General features: G+C 35.1%; 2 protein-coding genes and 1 pseudogene across 4 annotated transcripts; all 3 read left to right on the top strand.

Annotated features, from left to right (window-relative positions):
* Positions 1 to 1,480: 1,480 nt before the first annotated feature.
* LOC111454981 (peptide methionine sulfoxide reductase B5-like) lies at positions 1,481 to 5,754 on the top strand. The gene is made up of 3 exons (XM_023096480.1): positions 1,481 to 1,901; positions 3,999 to 4,155; positions 5,406 to 5,754. Exons 1-3 carry the CDS (start codon positions 1,555 to 1,557, stop codon positions 5,553 to 5,555), a joined length of 654 nt encoding a protein of 217 aa, XP_022952248.1. The 5' UTR covers positions 1,481 to 1,554; the 3' UTR covers positions 5,556 to 5,754.
* Positions 5,755 to 7,278: 1,524 nt separating this feature from the next.
* On the top strand, positions 7,279 to 17,115 carry LOC111454977 (K(+) efflux antiporter 3, chloroplastic-like). 3 transcript variants are annotated; one of them, XM_023096473.1, is made up of 20 exons: positions 7,279 to 7,506; positions 7,659 to 7,747; positions 9,181 to 9,555; positions 9,827 to 9,928; positions 10,231 to 10,311; positions 10,419 to 10,520; positions 11,293 to 11,370; positions 12,524 to 12,592; positions 12,725 to 12,775; positions 12,960 to 13,073; positions 13,160 to 13,261; positions 13,352 to 13,486; positions 13,694 to 13,875; positions 13,966 to 14,101; positions 14,840 to 14,911; positions 15,022 to 15,123; positions 15,262 to 15,423; positions 15,490 to 15,579; positions 15,678 to 15,839; positions 16,862 to 17,115. In XM_023096473.1, exons 2-20 carry the CDS (start codon positions 7,706 to 7,708, stop codon positions 17,039 to 17,041), a joined length of 2,337 nt encoding a protein of 778 aa, XP_022952241.1. In that variant the 5' UTR covers positions 7,279 to 7,506; positions 7,659 to 7,705; the 3' UTR covers positions 17,042 to 17,115. The 3 variants fall into 3 exon arrangements, with proteins under 3 accessions (XP_022952241.1, XP_022952242.1, XP_022952243.1); XM_023096474.1 differs by having other exon boundaries at positions 7,628 to 7,747; XM_023096475.1 differs by lacking the exon at positions 7,279 to 7,506 and adding an exon at positions 8,869 to 8,941 and having other exon boundaries at positions 7,664 to 7,747.
* Positions 17,116 to 19,701: 2,586 nt separating this feature from the next.
* LOC111455559 overlaps positions 19,702 to 21,057 on the top strand; it is a 5,261-nt pseudogene continuing 3,905 nt past the window's right edge.

The raw sequence follows: 21,057 nt of genomic DNA, 5'->3' as shown, positions 1-21,057 counted from the left end.
TTTTTTTTTTTTTTTTTTTTTTTTTTGTTAAAAAAGAAAAAAAAATTATTTTATTTATCCCAAGAACATTTTTATTGAAAAAGTATTTTTATTTTAAATATATATATATATATATATATATATATATATTTTTAAATAGAGTATATATATATTTTTTAAATAGAGTAAGAAATTCAAACTTGACTTGGGAATGTCAATTAAATTAGTTTATTAACTAAATAATTTAAAGTATTTATTTTTCAATAAATATAGTTAATTATTTGATTAAATTATTAAATGAATTGTTTAAAATTCCTCCCAAAGATGGTTTACAGTCATTTTATATTGATTAATTAAAATTAATTTATTTGTATTAAATATCTGTAATTAATTTAGGGTTTTTTCTTGAATAGAAGTAATTAATTTGGGTTAAATCTTTGATAATAATAATAATAATAATAATATATGCTCATTGGTCCCTCATGGAAAATGGGCATCTAATGAAATTAAATATTGGTTTGGAATACATTTTTAGGTATTTAAAAAAAAAACATAAAAACTTTTTATGGAAATATTAGACCATAGAAGCTTAATAAAAATTTCAATAATATATTTAAATATGAAAAAAAATATATATTTAAACTTTTACAATTATATATATATATATATATATATATATATATACCATTAAAAACTCTTAATACTTTATTTAAAAAATATCATTTTAATTTTATTTAAAAAAATATTGTTAAATTTTTAAAAGTTTGATTATACATAATTAAAAAAATATATATATATATAGTGTTTGCCTTCTCTCCTCATTCGTTTCACAGCTTCGACCCTTTCCGGATTATAATTTGATACGGAAGACTTGTAGTATCTCTTTAGATCTTGACAAAAGCAAAAGACCTCCTGATATGAACCAAAAGACATCAATCATACAATATATTTCAATGAATGAAGTTTGATGGTTATAAATTTTGGGTAGGTTATAATAATTTAGAGTTATTGTATTTTAAGACATTTTATTATGGCTAATTATAGTCATTAAGCATGAATGTTACAACTTTTGGAATGCTTTTCATCTTGGAGAATGGAGTGTAGTATTTGTGTTTTCTTTAGCCAATGACTAAATTTCTTTGCAATTATACGTAGTTTAGGCTGCATGTAGAATCATTCAAGCTAGACATGATCGATCTTACTGGTAAAATAATTCGACTCTCAAACAAATGTTATTGCTTTGAGATATTCGGTCAACAAGGTAATCCGAATCTTATTCCTCTTGTATTGATTCCTTATCTTATCACCTCCTAACATAATTCGAATGGAGGCGGACCCGATTGCTTCACCCACTTTCTATTGGTCTCCGAGCTTCGATCCTCTGATAAAATCTATTTAATATTAAAATATTACTTTCGGTAATTTTTTTCCTTTAACCAATTTATCTCGGTAAATTTTTCAGGTAAAAATTTTCTACTCCTTCACATTCCATTATCCACATTTTCGAAGTCCAAGCAATGGAAACACTCATCGGCGCTTTCTCTGCAAAATAAGCTTTCCCTCTCTCTCTCTCTCATGGGCTTTTCCGTTCTCCGAGCTTCCCCTCTCTCCTCCTCCCGAGCTCTTCTCTGCAACCCCACGTCCGTCGCCGCTCTTCCCATCCTCCGTCTTCCTCTCCGCTCTTCTCACCATTCATCGCTCTCCCGAACCCATTTCGAATCATCTTCTTCCTCGGCGAATCGTACTTCTTTTGCCGTTTCTGCTACTCGATTTGGTGGGGCTTTTGCTTTGAGACCTCGTAGCTTCCGTCGGGGCCGTGTTTTGGCTATGTCTTCGCCTAATTCAGTCCAGAAATCGGAGGAGGAGTGGCGAGCCATCCTCTCGCCCGAGCAGTTTCGAATTCTCCGGCAAAAAGGAACTGAGTAAGCACCTGTTCTTGCCATTTCTACACTTTAATATATATTTATTTTTTTAGGTTAATTGATTCTCCAATTCTGCGTTTGGTTGTTGATTGGTAGTTGTAGTTTCTATGAGTTTTCGAGGAAATCATCTTATAATTTTTCTTTGAATCGCTCGATTGCTATTTTATGTTCAGAAAACTGTATTATTCAACACCACACCCTGGTTTTTGTAACGGCCTAAGTCCTTCGTTAGCGGGTATTGTCTTGCTTTCCCTCCCTCTCGCTTCCCCGAGGAGAACCACCCACCAATGTGGGATCTCATAGTTCATCTTCCTTCGGGGCCCAGCGTTCTCGCTGGCACTCGTTCTCTTATCCAATCGATGTAGGACCCCTAATCCACCCACCTTTAGGGCCCAGCGCATTTGCTGGCATACCGCCTCATGAGCCTTCTCACTAACACATAGCCCAGTGTCTAGCTCTGATACCATTTGCAACGGCCCAAGTCCACTACTAGCAAATATTGTCCTATTTAGGTTTTCCGTTTGGAGCTTTCCCTCAAGATTTTTAAAACGCGTATGCTAGGGAGAGGTTTCCACACCCTTACAAAGAATGCTTCGTTCTCCTCCCAACCGACGTGGGATCTCACCGTTTTTATGTCTATCCGCAGCCTAGCTCACTTCCTCTGTTTTGATTACATTAATGTAATATTTTCTTGCATTATTTGTATTCTTAGTTATCCTGTCCATTTCGAACCATAAGTTCCATAGTTGCAAAATTTCTTACTTTCTATGTCAATCCGATTCAATTAGTGACAAATGGTGTGGAAACTCAGGGTGACTTCGTGATTCGTTTTGACAAATGTGCTTTTTGAGTACAACTCCTGCAAATGTTTTTAGAAGAACTAATAATCCAGGATTTCTCCTAAAAGTATTCAAATCATCTTCATAATCAGTTTTGGTTAAACTTTTGAAGAGTACTTTTACTGGGTAAAAGTTCTTTTCATCCATTCACAAACCCCCTTACAATGCAGCATAGATACTCAGTTGCCCTTTTATAATACTGTCATCAATATCATCCTTGTGCTTCGTTATATATCTAGCCGAGGTTCTTTATAATAGAATGGCTATAGGAAACCTGGCAAGAAAGAAATGGAAGAAATCTTCAAATATTCTCTCTGAGGGGGTTTTCATTTTAACTTATCATTGAAATTTGGATTTGGGACAACTGCATGACGCTTAGGTGACATTTGGTTGTCTCGCAATTTATATAGGTGACTATCTTTATGAGATCCCATATCGGTTGGGGAGGAGAACGAAACATTGTTTATAAAGGTGTGAAAATCTCTCCCTAGCAGACACGTTTTAAAACGAGGAGAAGCCCGAAGGGAAAAGTCCAAAGAAAACGAAATTTGCTAGTGATGGGCTTGGGCCGTTACAATCATGACTTGACCACGTTACTTTTGAACCATTTATTACCTTCATGACCCTTATTAACCATTAGGCCAACCTATTGTAGTTAATATTTGGAGTATTATTAGGTCACTAAGTTAGACGTTAGACATTAGTTAAAGAAGTTGATTAGTAATGGGGTGAACAGAAATAGAGTGGATGAGAGAGGCAAAGTTGGGCAGAATTTTAGAATAGATACGTAACCACCAAAACTCATCACTAGTAGATATTATTTTCTTTTGGGTTTTTAAATTTTTTTTTTTTTTAATTTTTCCTCACCGTTTTTAAAATAGTATCAAAACTAGTCACCGAGCGGTGTGCCAGCGAAGACGCTAGGTAGGCCCCCTAAGGAGGGTGGATTGTGAGATCCCACATCGGTTGGAGAGGGGAACGAAGCGTTCCTTATTAGGGTGTGGAAACCTCTCCATAGTAGACGCGTTGTAAAACCGTGAGGCTAACGACGATACGTAACGGGTCAAAGCGGGCAATATCTGCTAGCAGAGGGATTTGGCCGTTACAAGATATTTTGAAAATCTCGGCCTCTCAAAGTGTTTGGCAATTGTATGTTCCCTTTTTATATTGCAATGTAACAAAATTTCAGTGTTATGTTCAGTCAGTTTCTATTGCAAGATTAAGTTCCTTTTACAGATCTAATATTGAGGTTTTATAGGTATCCAGGAACTGGCGAATATGACAAGTTCTATGGCGAGGGAGTTTATCACTGTGCGGGATGTGGAGCACCCCTTTATCGATCGAGCACGAAATTCAACTCCGGCTGTGGTTGGCCAGCATTCTTCGACGGTATTCCTGGAGCAATTAAATCCACTGTGAGTGTTTGACCTCCATAATTCTTTGTGTGTAGGAGTTAAGTCTAGGATCTCTTAGTAGCTCATGTTATTTTTCTCTGCAATATTGCAATGTATCTCTCTAGCAGAGGAGCTCCTTTACTGAAAGGAGGCTCCTTTTGACCGGAGGGAAGCATGGGAAGAATAAACTAGATGCACTCCCGAGTCTAAACTAATGACATAACATGTGTTATTGGACAAATGTTGTCTGATTTGCTATGAGGTGACAGACGAATGATGAAAGGAAGTAGACAACTAGCTAGAATAGATAGAATGTGAAACATACACGACCAACATTCGATTGTTTCATGTGTATTTCGTCTTACCACATCGACTAATGTATGTCCAATATCATAAAGGGCCTAGAGAGAGCGAGTTCAAGCCATAGTGGCCACCTACCTAAAGTTTAGTATCCTACGAGTTACCTTAACAACCAAATATGGTGGCCACCTACCTAGAGTTTAGTATCCTACGAGTTACCTTAACAACCAAATATGGTAACTACCTACCTAGAGGTGAGTATCCTACGAGTTACCTTAACAACCAAATATGGTGGCCACCTACCTAGAGTTTAGTATCCTACGAGTTACCTTAACAACCAAATATGGTAACTACCTACCTAGAGTTGAGTATCCTACGAGTTACCTTAACAACCAAATATGGTGGCCACCTACCTAGAGTTTAGTATCCTACTAGTTATCTTAACAACCAAATATGGTAACTACCTACCTAGAGTTGAGTATCCTACGAGTTACCTTAACAACCAAATATGGTGACTACCTACCTCGAGTTTAGTATCCTACGAGTTACCTTAACAACCAAATATGGTGACTACCTACCTCGAGTTTAGTATCCTACGAGTTACCTTAACAACCAAATATGGTGACTACCTACCTCGAGTTTAGTATCCTACGAGTTACCTTAACAACCAAATATGGTGGCCACCTACCTGGAGTTTAGTGTCCTACGAGTTACCTTAACAACCAAATATGATAAGGTCAGACTCATGCACAATCTGACCCGAACATTCACAAATATTAAAAAGATATTCAAAAAACCGAACACATGTCCCATTAGCACATCATGTCATCATTTTGTTGACAACAAGAACGACATAGAACAACAATTCAAAATTCGTAGATTATGTATGAGTGTTGCATTTTTGTCTCTCAAAGTTATCCTCCAGCAACATCCTAGAGTTGAAATAGTGACATTACTTTTGTGATAACCAGCCTGACCCTGATGGGATGAGGACTGAAATCACATGTGCTGCTTGCGATGGTCATCTGGGTCACGTATTTAAAGGAGAAGGCTTTCCAACACCTACAAACGAGCGCCATTGTGTCAACAGTATTTCACTCAAGTTTTCTCCTTCTCCATGATTTCTTGTTTCAAATCTCTCTGTTTTTTTTTTCTTTTTTTGAATCTCGGGATTGTATTTATATAACCTGAACTCAATAAGCTCTTTACGACTTCAAAGGGTGAACAAGGAGAAGGGAAGGAAAAGAGCTTGTTTTTCTTCTTCCATTCTATGTACATTTTGGTGACGTGTAAGTAAATTTCTTCCCTCTCTATTCTCGATCTCGATATGCTTTCACTGTGTCAATAGTATTTCACTCGAGTTTTCTCCTTCCCCATGATTTCGTTTTTCAAATCTCTGTACGTTTTTTCTTTTGAATCTCGTGATTGTATTTACATAACCTGAACTCAATAAGCTTTTAACGACTTCAAAAGGGGAACGAGGAAAAGGGAAGGAAAAAAGCTTTGTTTTGCTTCTTCTATTCTATGTACATTTTGGTGATGTGTAAGTAATTTCTTCCATCTCTATTCCCGATCTCGATCTCGATATGCTTTTGAGCGTATATTTTGAATTTGTTAGTTTTTTTTCAGCCCTCTCGGGTTTGTAGAGATAGCATGTTTCATTTCTTGCAACCCTTCAATTGAGATGTAGGATGCATATTCAATTTTTTAGCTTTGTTTGAAAGTATGGTAAGTCAAAATTTCATGAATATGATTTCATTGTGTTGAAATTTTATTTATGTTCTGAGATATTAAATTTATTTAGTCCAGAGTTTATTAACTTCACATTATATATTACAATATTTTGGTATGAGTAATAGAAATCGCCTATAATTCTATTTGTTTGTATAATCTATAATTTGTACCGACGCCAGATTGCTCCACTCCCAATTGGATAGGAAGTATGTGTCTGGTGCACGGTCGTACTTTTCAAACCGTCACAACCTATTTTCTTCTTATTCCAGTTGTGACCTCTAGTTTCTTCACTCAACGATAATCACTATGGGTTGATCGTGATCAATACAAGTTTCAATTTAATATCAACGAATTTTTTTAGCATGCATATATTAGTAAGGTGTGTGCAAAATTGGCACGGACACACAAGAAACAATTTCGATAGTTAACACGGACAATGCACCTTAATAACCAAATCTAAATAATATGCTTGGCTACCTGAAACAATATTATTTTTTGTTAAATTAATAAAAATACCATTGAATTTTGCACTAAATATTCTTAAACAAATATTCACTTTGAAAAGTTTCAATAATAAGTTCGAACTTTCAAAAAAATTAAAAAAATATAATTACGGTTAGTTTTGGATGGAAACTGTATATATCACCCTTAAACTTTTAAAATGTTTTAAAAAATACCCGTGTATAAAAAATATTCACGAGTTTTCAAAAGTTTAACTAGTATCCTTAGACGTCTTAAAAAAAATTCGAAAATACATTTATCGTTAGAACCACGTTCCGAAAATCCACATAAACTTTACAAAGTAATATTAAAAATGTTTGTAAATAATCTATAATATGTCTTATTTTCATCTATTTATTGACCGTATGACTTTTTTTATAAATGTAAAGGATTTTAATGTTATTTTAATTTTTTATGTGTATTTTTATAATCATACTATTAACGGAAAAATGTATTTTAAAATTTTTTAAAAAAATGGAAGGTTATTATTAATTAAACTTTTTAAAGTTTAAATTTTTTAAAAATTTATGTATATTTTTTTAAAAAATATAAAATTTAAAAATATTTTTATTAATTTTATATGGGGTTCATTCTGAACCACAATTGGATTACACGGTGATTAGATTGGTGGCTGAGATTTTCCCTCTCTCAATTTCAAGCGTCCTCTTTCGGATGAGTACTGGATTGCATGCTCGATCGCAGGAATTGCCATGGCCGCAAAATCTGACACGTAAAAACATTGCTACCCTTTATGGCGTGTCCGCTCATTCCAATTTTCAACTTCCAGTCCCATTCTATCTTCCCAATTTCTCTCGCTGCATGACAAATTCCTGCAATGTAAGCGCATTTCTATAATCGCTACTTACAAATCACTTTGGATCGTGGGCATTTCTTGGCCTCAGATATTGAGCCACATTTTAGTTTCGATTCCCCACTAAATATTTGTGTTCTAATCTTCTAATTTTGGGTTTAATTTGTCTTTAAACTAGCAAATGTTTCTCAAATTGGGGGTGTTGGAATTACGAGTTTAGGCAATATGTTGGAGCCGATTAGTTGCTGCCAGAGCTCTCACTCCCAGGTAGCTTCTTGTTTTATTAGATTTTGTTATTCATTTTTTCGTGCTATGATGTTTCATAATCTTTACTGTATTGATGTGTGTTCTTGGATTTTGTATGATTCTATTTATTTGACTTGTGAGTTTGAGTTTTGAATGTGTCAAAAGTGGTTTGATACAATCTTTCCTGTTTTGAAATATTTTGAAGTGTTTGGTTATGTAATCAAGAGTGATTTTAACAATTCTAAAAATACTTGTTCTTTTGAAAGTTGATTTTCTTAAAAGGAACCATTCTCAAAAAATGATCACAAACTCATTAGATTGGAATTTGTTAGGGATGATGATAATGTGGTAATTTTTGTGAAGTTCAACGATAAAAGGTTTGAGATGTGAACCTTTGTGTAACAGCCCAAGTCCACCGCTAGTAGATATTGTCCTCTTTGGGCTTTCCCTCAAGGTTTTTAAGATGCGTTTGCTTGAGAGAGGTTTCCACACCCTTAATCGTTCTCCTCCCCAACTGATGTGAGATCTCACAATTCACCCCCATCGAGGCTCAGCGTCCTTGCTGGGCACACCGCCTCGTGTCCACCCCCCTTTGGGGCTCAGCCTCCTCGCTGGCACATCGCCTGGTGTCTGGCTCTAATACCATTTGTAACTGTCCAAGCTCACCGCTAGCAGATATTGTCCTCTTTGGACTTTGCCTCAAGGTTTTTAAAACCCGTCTGCTAGGGAGAGGTTTCCACACCCTTATAAAGGGTGTTTCGTTCTCCTCCCCAACCGATGTTGGATCTCACAATTCACCTCATCGAGGCTTAGCGTCCTTGCTAGCACACCGCCTCGTGTCCATCCCCTTTGGGGCTCAGCCTTCTCGCTGACAGATCGCTCGGTGTCTAGTTCTAATACCATTTGTAACAACCCAGGCTCACCGCTAGCTAGATATTTTTCTCTTTGGGCTTTCCCTTTTGGGTTTTCTCTCAAGGTTTTTAAAACGCGTCTGCTAGGGAGAGGTTTCCACACCCTTATAAAGGGTGTTTCATTCTCCTCCCCAACCGATGTGGGATCTCACACTTTGACTTCTTGATTGAGAATATATTCTATATGGGGTTTTGACATTTAAATTGATCCTATGAAATCACGTTTTTCAGGCATCTTGATGGGGCTGGGTATATGGATGCCTGATGAACTTCCCAAGATCATCTCTTAATATGTTCATGATTGGTTATGTAACTTGGCTTGGAAATTGCATATCTTCATGATTTACAATGTTTAGTTTCTCTTATGAAATGATTGATTTGAAATATAAAACAATATAATAAGTTTCTGGGAAACTGATGAGTGAAACATCTTGGTGATCTTTGATTTCAAAGCGTGTGAAGGGATTTGGACAATGAATTGTTGAATATGGATTTAGTCTCCTCTGTGTTTCTCAGTTGTTTCACTTGTTTATTACTATGCAGATTTATAGTGCAGTTAAACAGAAGAATTCTTTCATGGCCTACTCTCATACTGTTCATCAACTTTGTGGGTCTTCCTTCAACTTACATTATCCACACTCGAAAGTCGCCGTTCCATCATGCACCATAAATTGCTGGAGGAATGGTTATTCTTTAGTCCACAGCAGTACTGCTACGGTAACGTTCAAAGTCGTTGGACCGAATGGATACAGTTGGTTTAATCATAGGCCTAAACGGAGGGAAAGATTAAGAACGCGTGCAGCGCTTGATGTTGCAGCTGCTGTAGATGTCATCAATGATTTAGGATTGGATACATTGACATTCCTAGCTGTGACTGTCGTAGTTGTTCCTCTATTTAGGAGAATTAAGGCTAGCCCTGTAAGAGTGATATTCTCTTTCTTCTTCTCCGCTTACTTTTCGTATTTTATTCAGATCTTTTGAAAATCGAGTTATCTTTATTGAACGTGTGAATATAACGATTAATCATCAAGAAGTCGAGCTGTAAATACGACGTTCATCTCAAAAATGAGCTGTGTATTATCATGTTTAAGCTTGGTGGAGTTGCATTATAATACATAAATAATATGAATTAATGTACATTTTTCTTCATGTTTGATTCAAAATCTGACCATATGTTGGCTGTTTTCAGATACTCGGTTTCTTCTTCGCTGGGATTGTACTTAATCAACTTGGCGTGATTAGAAATATTGTAGATGTTAAAGTTTTGTCCGAATGGGGAATACTTTTCCTGGTAAGCCACGTCAACTCTTGCTTCAGTTACGAAGTTTGTCGGTACCATGCTACGTTGTCATCTTATCATTGAATGACAATGAACATACATTAAGATTAAGTGAATGAAATAAATTCTTGAATGTGGAAGAAAAGTGATGTGAAGTATTAGAGGTTCGACCGTCCTAATCTGGCTTCATATTTCGTTGCTTCTTACCTTCCCAAATTATGGTTATAATTTTGTGTCGTATTCGGGCACGGGCATGCATGGCTTATGAGTGTGTTTGTTTAATTATACATTCTACTAATATTATTCCTTTTTAGCTGTTTGAGATGGGTTTGGAGCTTTCATTTGCACGTCTAAAGGCTCTTGCGCGGTTTGCTTTTGGCATGGGTTTGACACAGGTATAATTCTAAAAGAAATGATGCTTGAGTCGAATATATCGATTGTCGCTTGTAGTATCAAGTCTTTTAACTTATTAACTCGCGCGCTCCTACCTTTTCGTTTGAAGGTCATATTATCTACTATCGCTTTCACTGCATTTGAACTTCCTCCTAATGGGGCTATTGGTACAAAAATTTTGGTGTTCCTTTTTCACGCCAGACCCGACTTGGTAAGCACTCTGTTTCGGTCGATATCCTTAATATGCATTACATTGATGGAAACTCTGATCCCAATTTATTTTGGCTGTCTGACTTCATAAGTTGGGATTGGAGGGAATATCTGTAAATAAAAGATCTTTTTGACAAAAATCTTTTTCTTTCTTTTTTCTTTTTTCTCATTATATTTTGTGCAAAATCTCTTAAAAATTTTTCATTTCCTTCTCTAGAGTCGTCTCCACGTGTATAAACATTTGTAGTTTTGCTGCTCAATTTTGTAAGAACTTCTATAACAGCCCAAACCCACCGCTAGCAGATATTGTCCTCTTTGGGCTCTTCCTTCTGGGCTTCCCTCAAGGTTTTAAAATGCATATGTTAGGGAGAGGTTTCCACACCCTTATTAGGAAAGCTTCGTTTCCCTCTTCAACCAAGGTGAGATCTCACAAGAGACCCAGTGTCCTTGCTGGCACACCACCCGGTGTTTGACTCTGATACCATTTGTAATAGACCAAACCCACCACTAGCTTATATTATCTTCTTTAGGCTTTCCCTTCTAGGCTTCCTCTCAAGGTTTTAAAACGCGTATGTTAGGGAGAGGTTTTCACGAATGCTTTGTTCCTCTCTCCAATCGACGTGGGATCTTACAACTTCAAACAATAAAATCTGCCCTTTTGTGTTATGACTGCAGTCTTGGCTTGGAAGTCTTGTCTTCATTTCTACCTTGTATGTTATGATGACAATGTTGCATTAACTCACTAACTTGAGATATGATTGTCTGAATTGTAGGTTAACATCAGAAGCGTTGATGAAGCTGTTGTGATTGGTGCAGCTCTTTCTCTATCTTCTTCAGCTTTTGTTTTACAGGTACATTAATCAAGTACTCTCATGATCAAACATGTTAATCTGTCTAATTTTCTGTACACCAATTCAGACATGAGTTTGAAGGAATAAAGTACGTATTTTTTTTTTTTTTTTTTATATTGAGAACAATAGAACATACGTGCAGTCGGGTTGTGTCTATGGTGTTAACTCTACCGAGCCTGTAATGGAGCAAAAGTCCTTTTGTTTTATTAGGGTCTCCATTTTGTGTAATTTCATGAAAAGATGCAGGACAAGACTACTAAATGGAGTGGCAAGTATAAACTCCTGAAGATTGCAAACCTAAATCCTTCTGTACTTGATTTTCGGATCAGAGAGCCTTGTGAATAAAATATCCCATGTCGGTTAGGGAGGAGAATGAAACATTCTTTATAAGGGTGTAGAAACCTTTCCCTAGTAGACCCGTTTTAAAAACCTTGAAGGGAAGCTCGAAGGGAAAGCTTAAATAGGACAATATCTGCTAGCAGTGAGCTTGAGCTGTTACAAATGGAATCAGAGCGAGACACCGGGCGATGTGCCAGCGAGGAGGTTGAGCCCCGAAAGGGGGTGGATACAAGGCGGTGTACCAGCAAGGACGTAGGGCCCCAAGGGAGGTGGATTGTGAGATCCCACATCGGTTGGCGAGGAGAACGAAACATTCTTTATAAGGGTGTGGAAACCTTTCCCTAGCAGATGCGTTTTAAAAACCTTGAGGGGAAGCCCTCAAGGGAAAGCCTAAAGAGGACAATTTCTACTAGCGGTCCCCTCAAGGGAAAGCCTAAAGAGGACAATTTCTACTAGCGGTGGGCTTGGGCTGTTACATTAAGAGACAAAACAGGAACAGTTGTAGCATTGGCACGGGGAAATAGGGCGAAAAGAAGATGTAAACCAATCCAATGTTCATAGGAATAAGCTTATTGTCTAGAGACAATATCTAATATTACACCGTAGTTATCGTTAATCATGTATAAATTGATTTAATATCTCATCATCCAAATCCTCTTTCACTTCAATCCAACGACAAGATTCTAGATCTTATTATTACTAATTTCATTAAATTTAGTCAGAAGAACAATGTTTATAGTATATTGCATTTTACAATGTTAGAATATGCTAATGGCAAGCCTTTAGGATAGTTGACCTTACCTATCATTGATAGCTTCTTGCAGAGAAAGGAGAGCTCGCGACAAGATTTGGCTCGGCAACTCTAGGGATACTTCTTCTTCAGGTTTTGTCCCCTTCAAATTTATTTTCAGGACTTGTTTCAAATTCGTTCTCTTTTCGTATATTATATACTTTCTTCAAAGTTCTATCAGAATTATGACTGTAACTTTTCTTCAATGCTTACTGTTTTATGCAGGATATTGCTGTTGTCCCTCTCCTGGTCATACTTCCCGTCCTTGAGAGCCAGGTACATGAAAGCTTAACATCGTTTAGAGATACATCTATAATTAAAGCGATTTTCTGGGAATTATATGTTCTTTCTGCTGCTCATCTAAAATGTTCCCTGTGATTGTTTTTGTACACTTTACTCTTTCCCCCCCCCATCACGTTTATCAAATAGTTTGACTTTGTGTATTACGTCTCTGTCCTAGAATTTGGGCACGGAAAGTATCTGGCCGATGCTTGCACAAGAAAGTTTGAAGGCTTTAGGTGGCCTGGGTCTGCTGTCCCTTGGAGGAAAGTTGATTCTTAGGCGAGTTTTTGAGGTTTGCATCGTGCTTATTTTGGCAGTATTAGTAAGGGTCGCTCCGAGTTTGTTATAGGATCTTAACCAAGAGCGTTCGAAATTCAGGTTGTCGCGGAAGCAAGAAGCTCAGAGGCTTTTGTGGCCCTTTGCCTGCTGACTGTTGCTGGCACTTCGCTAATCACTCAGAAATTGGGCTTTAGTGATACGGTTTGTTTCATTTTTCATGCTTGGGAACAGCTGATGTGAATAGCTTTTTCATATTTATAAACTCTTAATTAGACTTGATGTACAGTACAGCTGGGAGCATTTTTGGCTGGGGCAATATTAGCAGAAACGAACTTCCGGACACAGATTGAAGCAGATATTCGGCCATTCCGGGGCTTGCTCCTTGGGTTATTCTTCGTTACCACAGGGACATCGATCGATATCCAGGTGCAACATCATCTGTTTTCCATGTATGGGTTTAAGATTACTTTATTGGTTCATGTAGTTATGCATGTTATGACGACTTGACGACTTCAAGCCTGCTTCAATCATAACATCAATAGGTCCCCGTTCCGACATCCTGTATAAGACGTAGTATGACGACTTCAGGATTCCTCTGCATCTTGTTTAATGAGCGATTTCATTTCTATGCAGCTCCTGTTCCGAGAATGGCCAAATGTTCTTGCACTTTTGGCAGGTTTAATAGCAATCAAGACCCTTATAATAACAGCAATAGGTCCCCGTGTCGGCCTCACTACTCAAGAAAGCGTAAGAATAGGCTTTCTTCTATCTCAAGGAGGCGAGTTCGGATTTGTAGTGTTTTCTCTGGCAAACAGGCAAGTCTTAACCTATAGATGGTGCCTGTTTATTCTTCACCATGAATCCTTGCTTCATGTTTGCTTATTATTTGCTCTTCATGGTAGCAGGCTTGGAGTGCTACCACTCGAGTTAAACAAGCTGCTCATCATTATTGTTGTGTTGTCAATGGCTTTAACTCCCTTGCTTAATGAAGCTGGACGAAAAGCATCTGAATTCATCAGTGAAAACTACAAGACAGAGGATGTATGTTCTAACTTTAAGGCTTCCTTTCGATACTTGGTGTTTGATTTGCATTTGATTGGACCTGAATTAAGTTTGCATTTGTTACTAGCAATAAAATTGTATTTTGAAGATATTCGCATCTTTACTTGGTAAGGACACGAGATTCCAACTACGAAGACAAGAAAGATACTTTGAAGTAAATTGTAGAAACCTCTCCCTAGCAGACACGTTTTAAAAACCTTGAGGGGAACCCCAAAAAGGGAAAACCCAAAGATGACAAAATTTGCTAGCGGTGGACTTGGGCTGTTACAAATGGCATCAGAGCTAGACACGAAGCGATGTGCCTGCGAGAAGGCTAAGCCTCGAAGGGGGGTGACACGAGGTGGTGTGCTAGGAAGGACGCTGGACCCCAAAGGCGGTGTGCTAGGATTGGGGGGTCCCACATCGATTGGAGAAGGGAAAGAGTGCCAGCGAGGACGCAGGGCTCCGAAAAGGGGTGGATTGTGAGATCCCACATCGGTTGAGGAGGAGAACGAAACATCCCTGATAAAGGTGTGGAAACCTCTCCCTAGCAGACATGTTTTAAGAACCTTAAGGGAAAGTCCAAAAGAGAAATCTCAAGATGACAATATTGGCAAACATAAATAATTTCTCTAAATAAGGAAACAAAGAAATTAATACTTGGATGCTGGTCTAGACCAGTTATTCTTTTACCGTACCAATATAGTCGGCATATTTTGAAACGTGAAATTTTCACAGAAAGCTGCAGATACGGTGAATTTTGACGCTACCGAACCCGTTGTCATTGTTGGATTCGGCCAAATGGGTCAGGTATGTATCCGCCTGTATTTATGTTTCTTGTTTTATATTAAGAATCATTATCTAGCAAGGATACAAACCAAAAGTTTTTTCTTCTTTTGAATCTCGTCTTTTTTACGTAGGTCCTGGCTAATTTCTTATCTACACCTTTGGTATCCGGGGCAGATCGCAATACTCCCGGATGGCCATATGTCGCATTTGACATTGATCTTTCCGTCGTGAAGGTCGGTCGGTTAGATTTTCATTTTTTCACAATGGTCTAGTGATTTAAATTCTTGTACTTCCCATATGTGCAATGGCATTGTGTTCTCTCATGAAATAGCTCCTTCTTTTACACTTCTATGGTTTTTTTTCATCATCAGACGTCTAGAAAGCTGGGTTTTCCTGTTCTCTATGGAGACGGATCACGACCAGCAGTTTTGCAATCAGCTGGAATCTCTTCTCCAAAAGCTGTCATGGTTATGTTCACAGAGAAGAAGGCGACAATCGAGGCTGTTCAGAAGCTTCGGCTTGCTTTCCCAGCTGTACGCACACACACTCTCTTCATTTTCGGTCTGATTTTGAACATAACAAAGCTTCTATGACCACAGATCCCAATTTACGCCCGAGCAAAAGACGTGGTGCATCTATTAGACTTAAAGAATGCAGGTGCGACGGATGCTATTTTGGAAGACGCTGAGGTATCGGTGTCGAGTGATCAGAACATGAAGCTTAGTTATTGTTCTTGTAGACACTTCTGGATACCTTCAACATATAATTCTGCAATTTGTTTGTGCAGACTAGTTTACAACTCGGGTCGAAGCTTTTGAAAGGGCTCGGCGTCATGTCCGATCAAGTGTCTTTTCTCAGTCGGATGGTTCTAAACTCCATGGAAATACAAGCTCAAGATGCACTTGACAAATCCAATGAGCAAGAGTTGGAGATTATGAAACCGCTGCAGGTTTGTATATTTGAATGAAATGAAAGTCATGTTTTTGGTTAACAAGAAAAAGGAAAGGAAAGGAAAAAACGTGCTCGATGCCCCGATGGATTTTCGTATAAGTTGCATCGATTAAAAGTATAGATTAAAGTTGACAATTGATGGAGTTTTGACTAGGAACACTAGCTAGTTTTTGCATCCTATTTGGTTCAAGCTTAGATAGCCCTACAATAGTGAAAGGTCGATGATCAACATGTTTTTAATAGATGTGAGATCTCACATCGGTTGGAGAGGAGAACGAAGCACCCCTTATAAGGGTGTGGAAACCTCTCCCTAACATACTCGTTTTAAAATCGTGAGGTTGACGGCGATACGTTATGGGCCAAAGCAGACAATATTTGCTAGTGATGCGCTTGGACAGTTACAACACGGGGTGGTGTGCTAGCGAGGACGTTGGACCCACAAGAGGGGTGGATTGTGAGATCTCGCATCGGTTGGAGAGGGGAACGAAGCATAAACCCACAAGAGGGGTAGATTGTGAGATCTCGCATTGGTTGGAGAGGTGAACGAAGCATCCCTTGTAAGGATGTGGAAACCTCTCCCTAACAGACACGTTTTAAAACTGTGAGGCTGTGAGGCTGACGGCGATATGTATCGGGTCAAAACAGACAATATCTGTTAGCGGTGGGCTTGGACTCTTACAAATGGTATCAGAGCCAGATACTGGACGGTGTGCCAATGTGAACACTGAATCTCCAAGGGGGGTGGATTGTGAGATCCCACATCGGTTTGAGAGAGGAACGAAGCACCCCTTGTAAAGGTGGGAGATCAATTTTATGGCTTCATTTTCCAAGAACTTAGCGAGCACAATGATAGAATCCTTTGGGACATGTTCGATTAAATGCCGAAAGAGATAATAAAAGCCATAATACCAGGCTTAATGTGCATGATTCCAAATTTTCTGCATTGATTTGTTAGACTTGTTAGGCTATCTTTGTCTGTAATCACTAAAAAAAGACAATGCTACTGATTCGGTTGATTAGATACGCGTCAAGGACTCGATCGAGTCCCCTGAGAACGAACTGTCGAGGCTGAACCGGGAAGATAATACTCGGATCTTAAACGGAAAAGAGGTGGATCAAATGAAGCAAGATGAAGATCTAGATGGAAAGGGAGTCCTGTACTGTGAACTCGATACAGACAACAACCGCCAGCCACTTTGATGATGGTTTAGAAAACTGAATCATGTTGTTCAAACATTCTTTTTATCTTCCAAAAGTTTTGTTTTTTTTGTTTTCAATATCCGAATACCATATCGTGCTTCGTTTGATAGCTATTTGGTTATTTGTCGTTATTGTTAGGTACTCGGCGTCAGTTCGTTGGTGCCAAATGCCCCGGAGATGTTTTTTTAGAATAAATGTTTAAGAAAAATAGTATTTTTAGATTTTGTTTTGAGTTTATACGCATATTAATTATAGGTTTAGTGTTGTCTATTTAGTTTTTGAGTTTTTAAATTAATTATAAGTTTATTCTTCGAATTTTGAATTTAAATTTTATATTTAATAACTTTAATTTTGTATTTATTAAAAATTAAGAGATTAGAAAAAAAATTAAGAGATTAGAAAGGTGTAATTTTGAAAATTATGTCTAGTTTCTGATTTGTTGAGTTTTTAAATTAATTATAAATTTAGTGTTTGAATTTTGAATTTAAATTTTATATCAAAACGTATAATTTTGAAAATTAAAAATTAAAATAATATAAATTTGTAATTTTTGAATTAAATTTATAATTTTGGAAAGTTAGAAACTGAATACAAGTTCTCCATTTTGAAAATTAAGAGATTAATTTTGTAATGAATTTTGAAAATTAAGAGACTGATTTTTGTAATAATATGGTTGATTAATCTTAAACAAAATTAAAATTTTTAAAAATTAATGGTTTTATTTAATATAAAATTAAATTTTATATTTAATGAAATTCTAATTTTTCAATTTTTTCATTTAATAAATTCGTGCAATTAAAATAAAAAAATGAAACAAAAATGTAATTTAAAAATATTATTAATGTAAACTTCATTTTAAAATTTGGTGTGAAATAAACCTAGAAAAATTAAAAATAATTAAATTTGTAATTTAAAATGAAATTAAAAATGATTAAATTTGTAATTTAAAATGAACTTACATCATTTGTTTACCTCCAAATTATTTTTTAGGTTAATATAATAGTAGAAATTAAGGTTTTAACTTAAATTCAAATTATTTTATAACTATTTTAATTCATTTTTGAAATAGATAACATTACAATTTTATTTGATTTGGGTTAATCAGTAGTTTTGTCTTATAAAACCAAAATCCAATTATTTTTTTTGTTTACAAAAATTAACTAAATCCAATTAAAAATACTAACTCAATCCAACCATCCCATATAATTTTAGTTAGGTCGGTTCAGATTGTCGGATTCAAAATATACCCTTATCTCACATGAAAGAAAAAGAGATCAATTTGATTGCTAAAATCAAGCACAACTAGTCGAGAATTACAAAAGACGTTCAAGAAATTTTGCATTGCATAAAAGCATGTTTTAAGTTCAATTTGTATAAAGCTATAATTTCAACTTTTGAGTTCTAACCACTAAATTAATACTTTATTTACTACATGCTATAAGTTGATTTTTATTGGTTCGTAAATATATTTAAATTTACTCTACCTGAATTTTTTTTAATTGTATTTTCATTCTAATTAAAAAAAATAAAAAAATTTAAAATTAAAAAAAAAATAAAATATGAATAAAAGAGTAGGATAAAATATGAATCAAACTCAATGTAAATTTCAAAAGTAGAAAATTTCAAACTTTTTAATAAAAAATTAAAAAAAATAAACTATAAATAATAATAAATAAAAAAAAAACAGTTCAAATCAAAATTTAAACCTAAATAAAATATGAATAAAAAATGTAGAAGCTCATTTAAAATTTAAAAAAAAAATGAATCAAACTATTTTAAAATTAGAAAAGATAAAATAAAAATCAAATATTGAAATTCAGTCTAAAATTTGAATAAAAAAAATTAAAAATAGTTAAAATCAAAATTTAAACATAAATAAAATAGGAATAAAAAATGTAGGAGCTTATTTAAAATTAAAAAAAATAATAATAAAATATGAATCAAACTATTTTAAAATTAGAAAAGATAAAATAAGAATCAAATATTGAAAATTCAGTCTAAAATTTGAATAAAAAAAATTAAAAAACAGTTAAAATCAAAATTTAAACATAAATAAAATATGAATAAAAAATGTAGAAGCTCATTTAAAATTAAAAAAAAATGAATCAAACTATTTTAAAATTAGAAAAGATAAAATAAGAATAAAATATTGAAAATTCAGTCTAAAATTTGAATAAAAAATTAGAAAAAATAAAATATGAATAAAAAAAAATTAAAAAGCAGTTAAAATAAAAATTTAAACCTAAATAAAATATGAATAAAAAATTTACGACTCATTTAAAATTACAAAACATAAAATATAAATAAAAAATTTAAAAATATTCTGATTAGAAAATTAAAAAGATAAAATATGAATAAAAGATTTACAAAGGAGTTAAATAAAAATCAGTTAAAATTACTGAACATAATAAAAATGATGAAAAATAAAATACGAATGAAAGATTTAAATACTAAATTTAAAATTACAGAATATGAATCATAGATTTAGAACGGGCCGGAATTAATCATACTTTCTCTTATTTATTCTTGTAATTCATTTGCTCTCTTATCTTCGAATCGTACGACTCTGCACTATTCTGAATTCACAAACCTTTCATAATTTTCGGATATCAAACTTTTTTTTATTTGGTGTTTTGAACTAATGGCTACTGTTCCTTCCCATGTTATTTCCAACCGATCTTGTTTCTCACCATTGCGGTACTATTTTTACTTTTCTCGTATTTTGATTTTTAAATATGATAGCAATATTTGAAGCTTCATTCATTTGTCATCTATGTTTGATTAATGTAGTTAGACTTCAACTCATTTATATATTTTTTAACTTTAAATCTTTGTTTATTTCTGAATTTACAGACTCCTCGTTATTTTTTTGTATCATCCATCTAATTAATTATATGGATAGAGGAGCTATTTCAAGCCATGGCGTAAATGGAATCCAAAAAAAGTGTGGTGCTGATGACACGTGTCTGGTTTCGGTATCCAGTAAGATTTATTTGAAGTACATCTATTTGATTGTCATTTGTTGAGGTTCTAAGGACGTTTTTATGGGTTATCATGATTAGGGGACAATTTAAGTTAAACAATTTTGAGGACGGAATTTTATCTTCGGCTTTTATGGTTGGACTTCTTCTAGCTTGTCCAATATTTGCATCATTGTCGAAAAGGTAATCTAAATAACTGTCGAGCATATTGTCAACTATGATTAATATAATTTGTTTGATTTATAATATAATTTAAATTTTGCCTGGTAAATCCTTCCACTCATAAGGTGTTGGATTATGTGTTTGGACTTTGTCAGTAATTGGCTGTGGTTTTTCTTTTAATTTCTGGTCGATTGTTCTGTGTCGCAACTAAAATGAATGCAATGTTTTTTCTTGATAGGATTGTCGGTGTTGGTGAGACATCATTTATAAGTCGTGCGGCGCCATTTATTTATGATAATACACCTGCTCAAGGTTAATTTCATATTCATGATAATAATATATCACTAATGTTTTATCTTATTGTCAATATAATTAAAAACATTTTCTTCTTTGCTACAGACAACAGGCTGGATAGCAATATTTTATATGTGCATGCCTATCGATTATGCAATTGGCTATCTTTACGGTGGATTTGTAAGTTATTATTCATTTGGATAACTTGTTTATAGCATAATCTAATTACATATCTGTGTAGTTAAATAACTTTTAACTTTTAATTTATAGGTTGGCGAACATCTAGGTTGGCGCTATGTATTTTGGGGCGAGGCGATATTAATGTTTCCATTTGCAATTCTTGGTTTTCTTGTAAAGCCCTTGCAATAAGGTAAGGATTGAATTTATATCATACAAGTAATTTTTGTGCCACCTCTAATTAAACTATTTGTGTCGATACAGCTACCTTGTTGGTTAAAGGTACTCATCATTTACTTCGATCTCTTGCTTTTCTTGTGCATATTGGCATGTTTATGAGCCATAACATTTTTTTTTTTTTTTTTTTTTTTTTTTTTTTTTTTTTTTTTTTTTTTTTTTTTT

This window comes from Cucurbita moschata, unplaced genomic scaffold (assembly GCF_002738365.1).
Source record: "Cucurbita moschata cultivar Rifu unplaced genomic scaffold, Cmos_1.0 Cmo_Scf00017, whole genome shotgun sequence".
In the NCBI taxonomy this organism is placed as follows: domain Eukaryota; kingdom Viridiplantae; phylum Streptophyta; class Magnoliopsida; order Cucurbitales; family Cucurbitaceae; genus Cucurbita; species Cucurbita moschata.
Note: the sequence above shows the minus strand (reverse complement) of the source record. Positions and strands in the feature narration are given on the sequence as shown.

What these genes read in the sequence shown, in the direction of transcription:
- LOC111454981 (XM_023096480.1), top strand. Translation starts at nt 1,555, where the DNA reads ATGGGCTTTTCCGTTCTCCGAGCTTCCCCTCTCTCCTCCTCCCGAGCT. An exon ending in CTCCGGCAAAAAGGAACTGA is followed by an intron (nt 1,902 to 3,998) that starts GTAAGCACCTGT and finishes GAGGTTTTATAG; the next exon opens with GTATCCAGGAACTGGCGAAT. An exon ending in CTGGAGCAATTAAATCCACT is followed by an intron (nt 4,156 to 5,405) that starts GTGAGTGTTTGA and finishes TGTGATAACCAG; the next exon opens with CCTGACCCTGATGGGATGAG.
- LOC111454977 (XM_023096473.1), top strand. Translation starts at nt 7,706, where the DNA reads ATGTTGGAGCCGATTAGTTGCTGCCAGAGCTCTCACTCCCAG. An exon ending in TAGGGATACTTCTTCTTCAG is followed by an intron (nt 12,593 to 12,724) that starts GTTTTGTCCCCT and finishes TGTTTTATGCAG; the next exon opens with GATATTGCTGTTGTCCCTCT. An exon ending in CTATTTTGGAAGACGCTGAG is followed by an intron (nt 15,580 to 15,677) that starts GTATCGGTGTCG and finishes TTGTTTGTGCAG; the next exon opens with ACTAGTTTACAACTCGGGTC.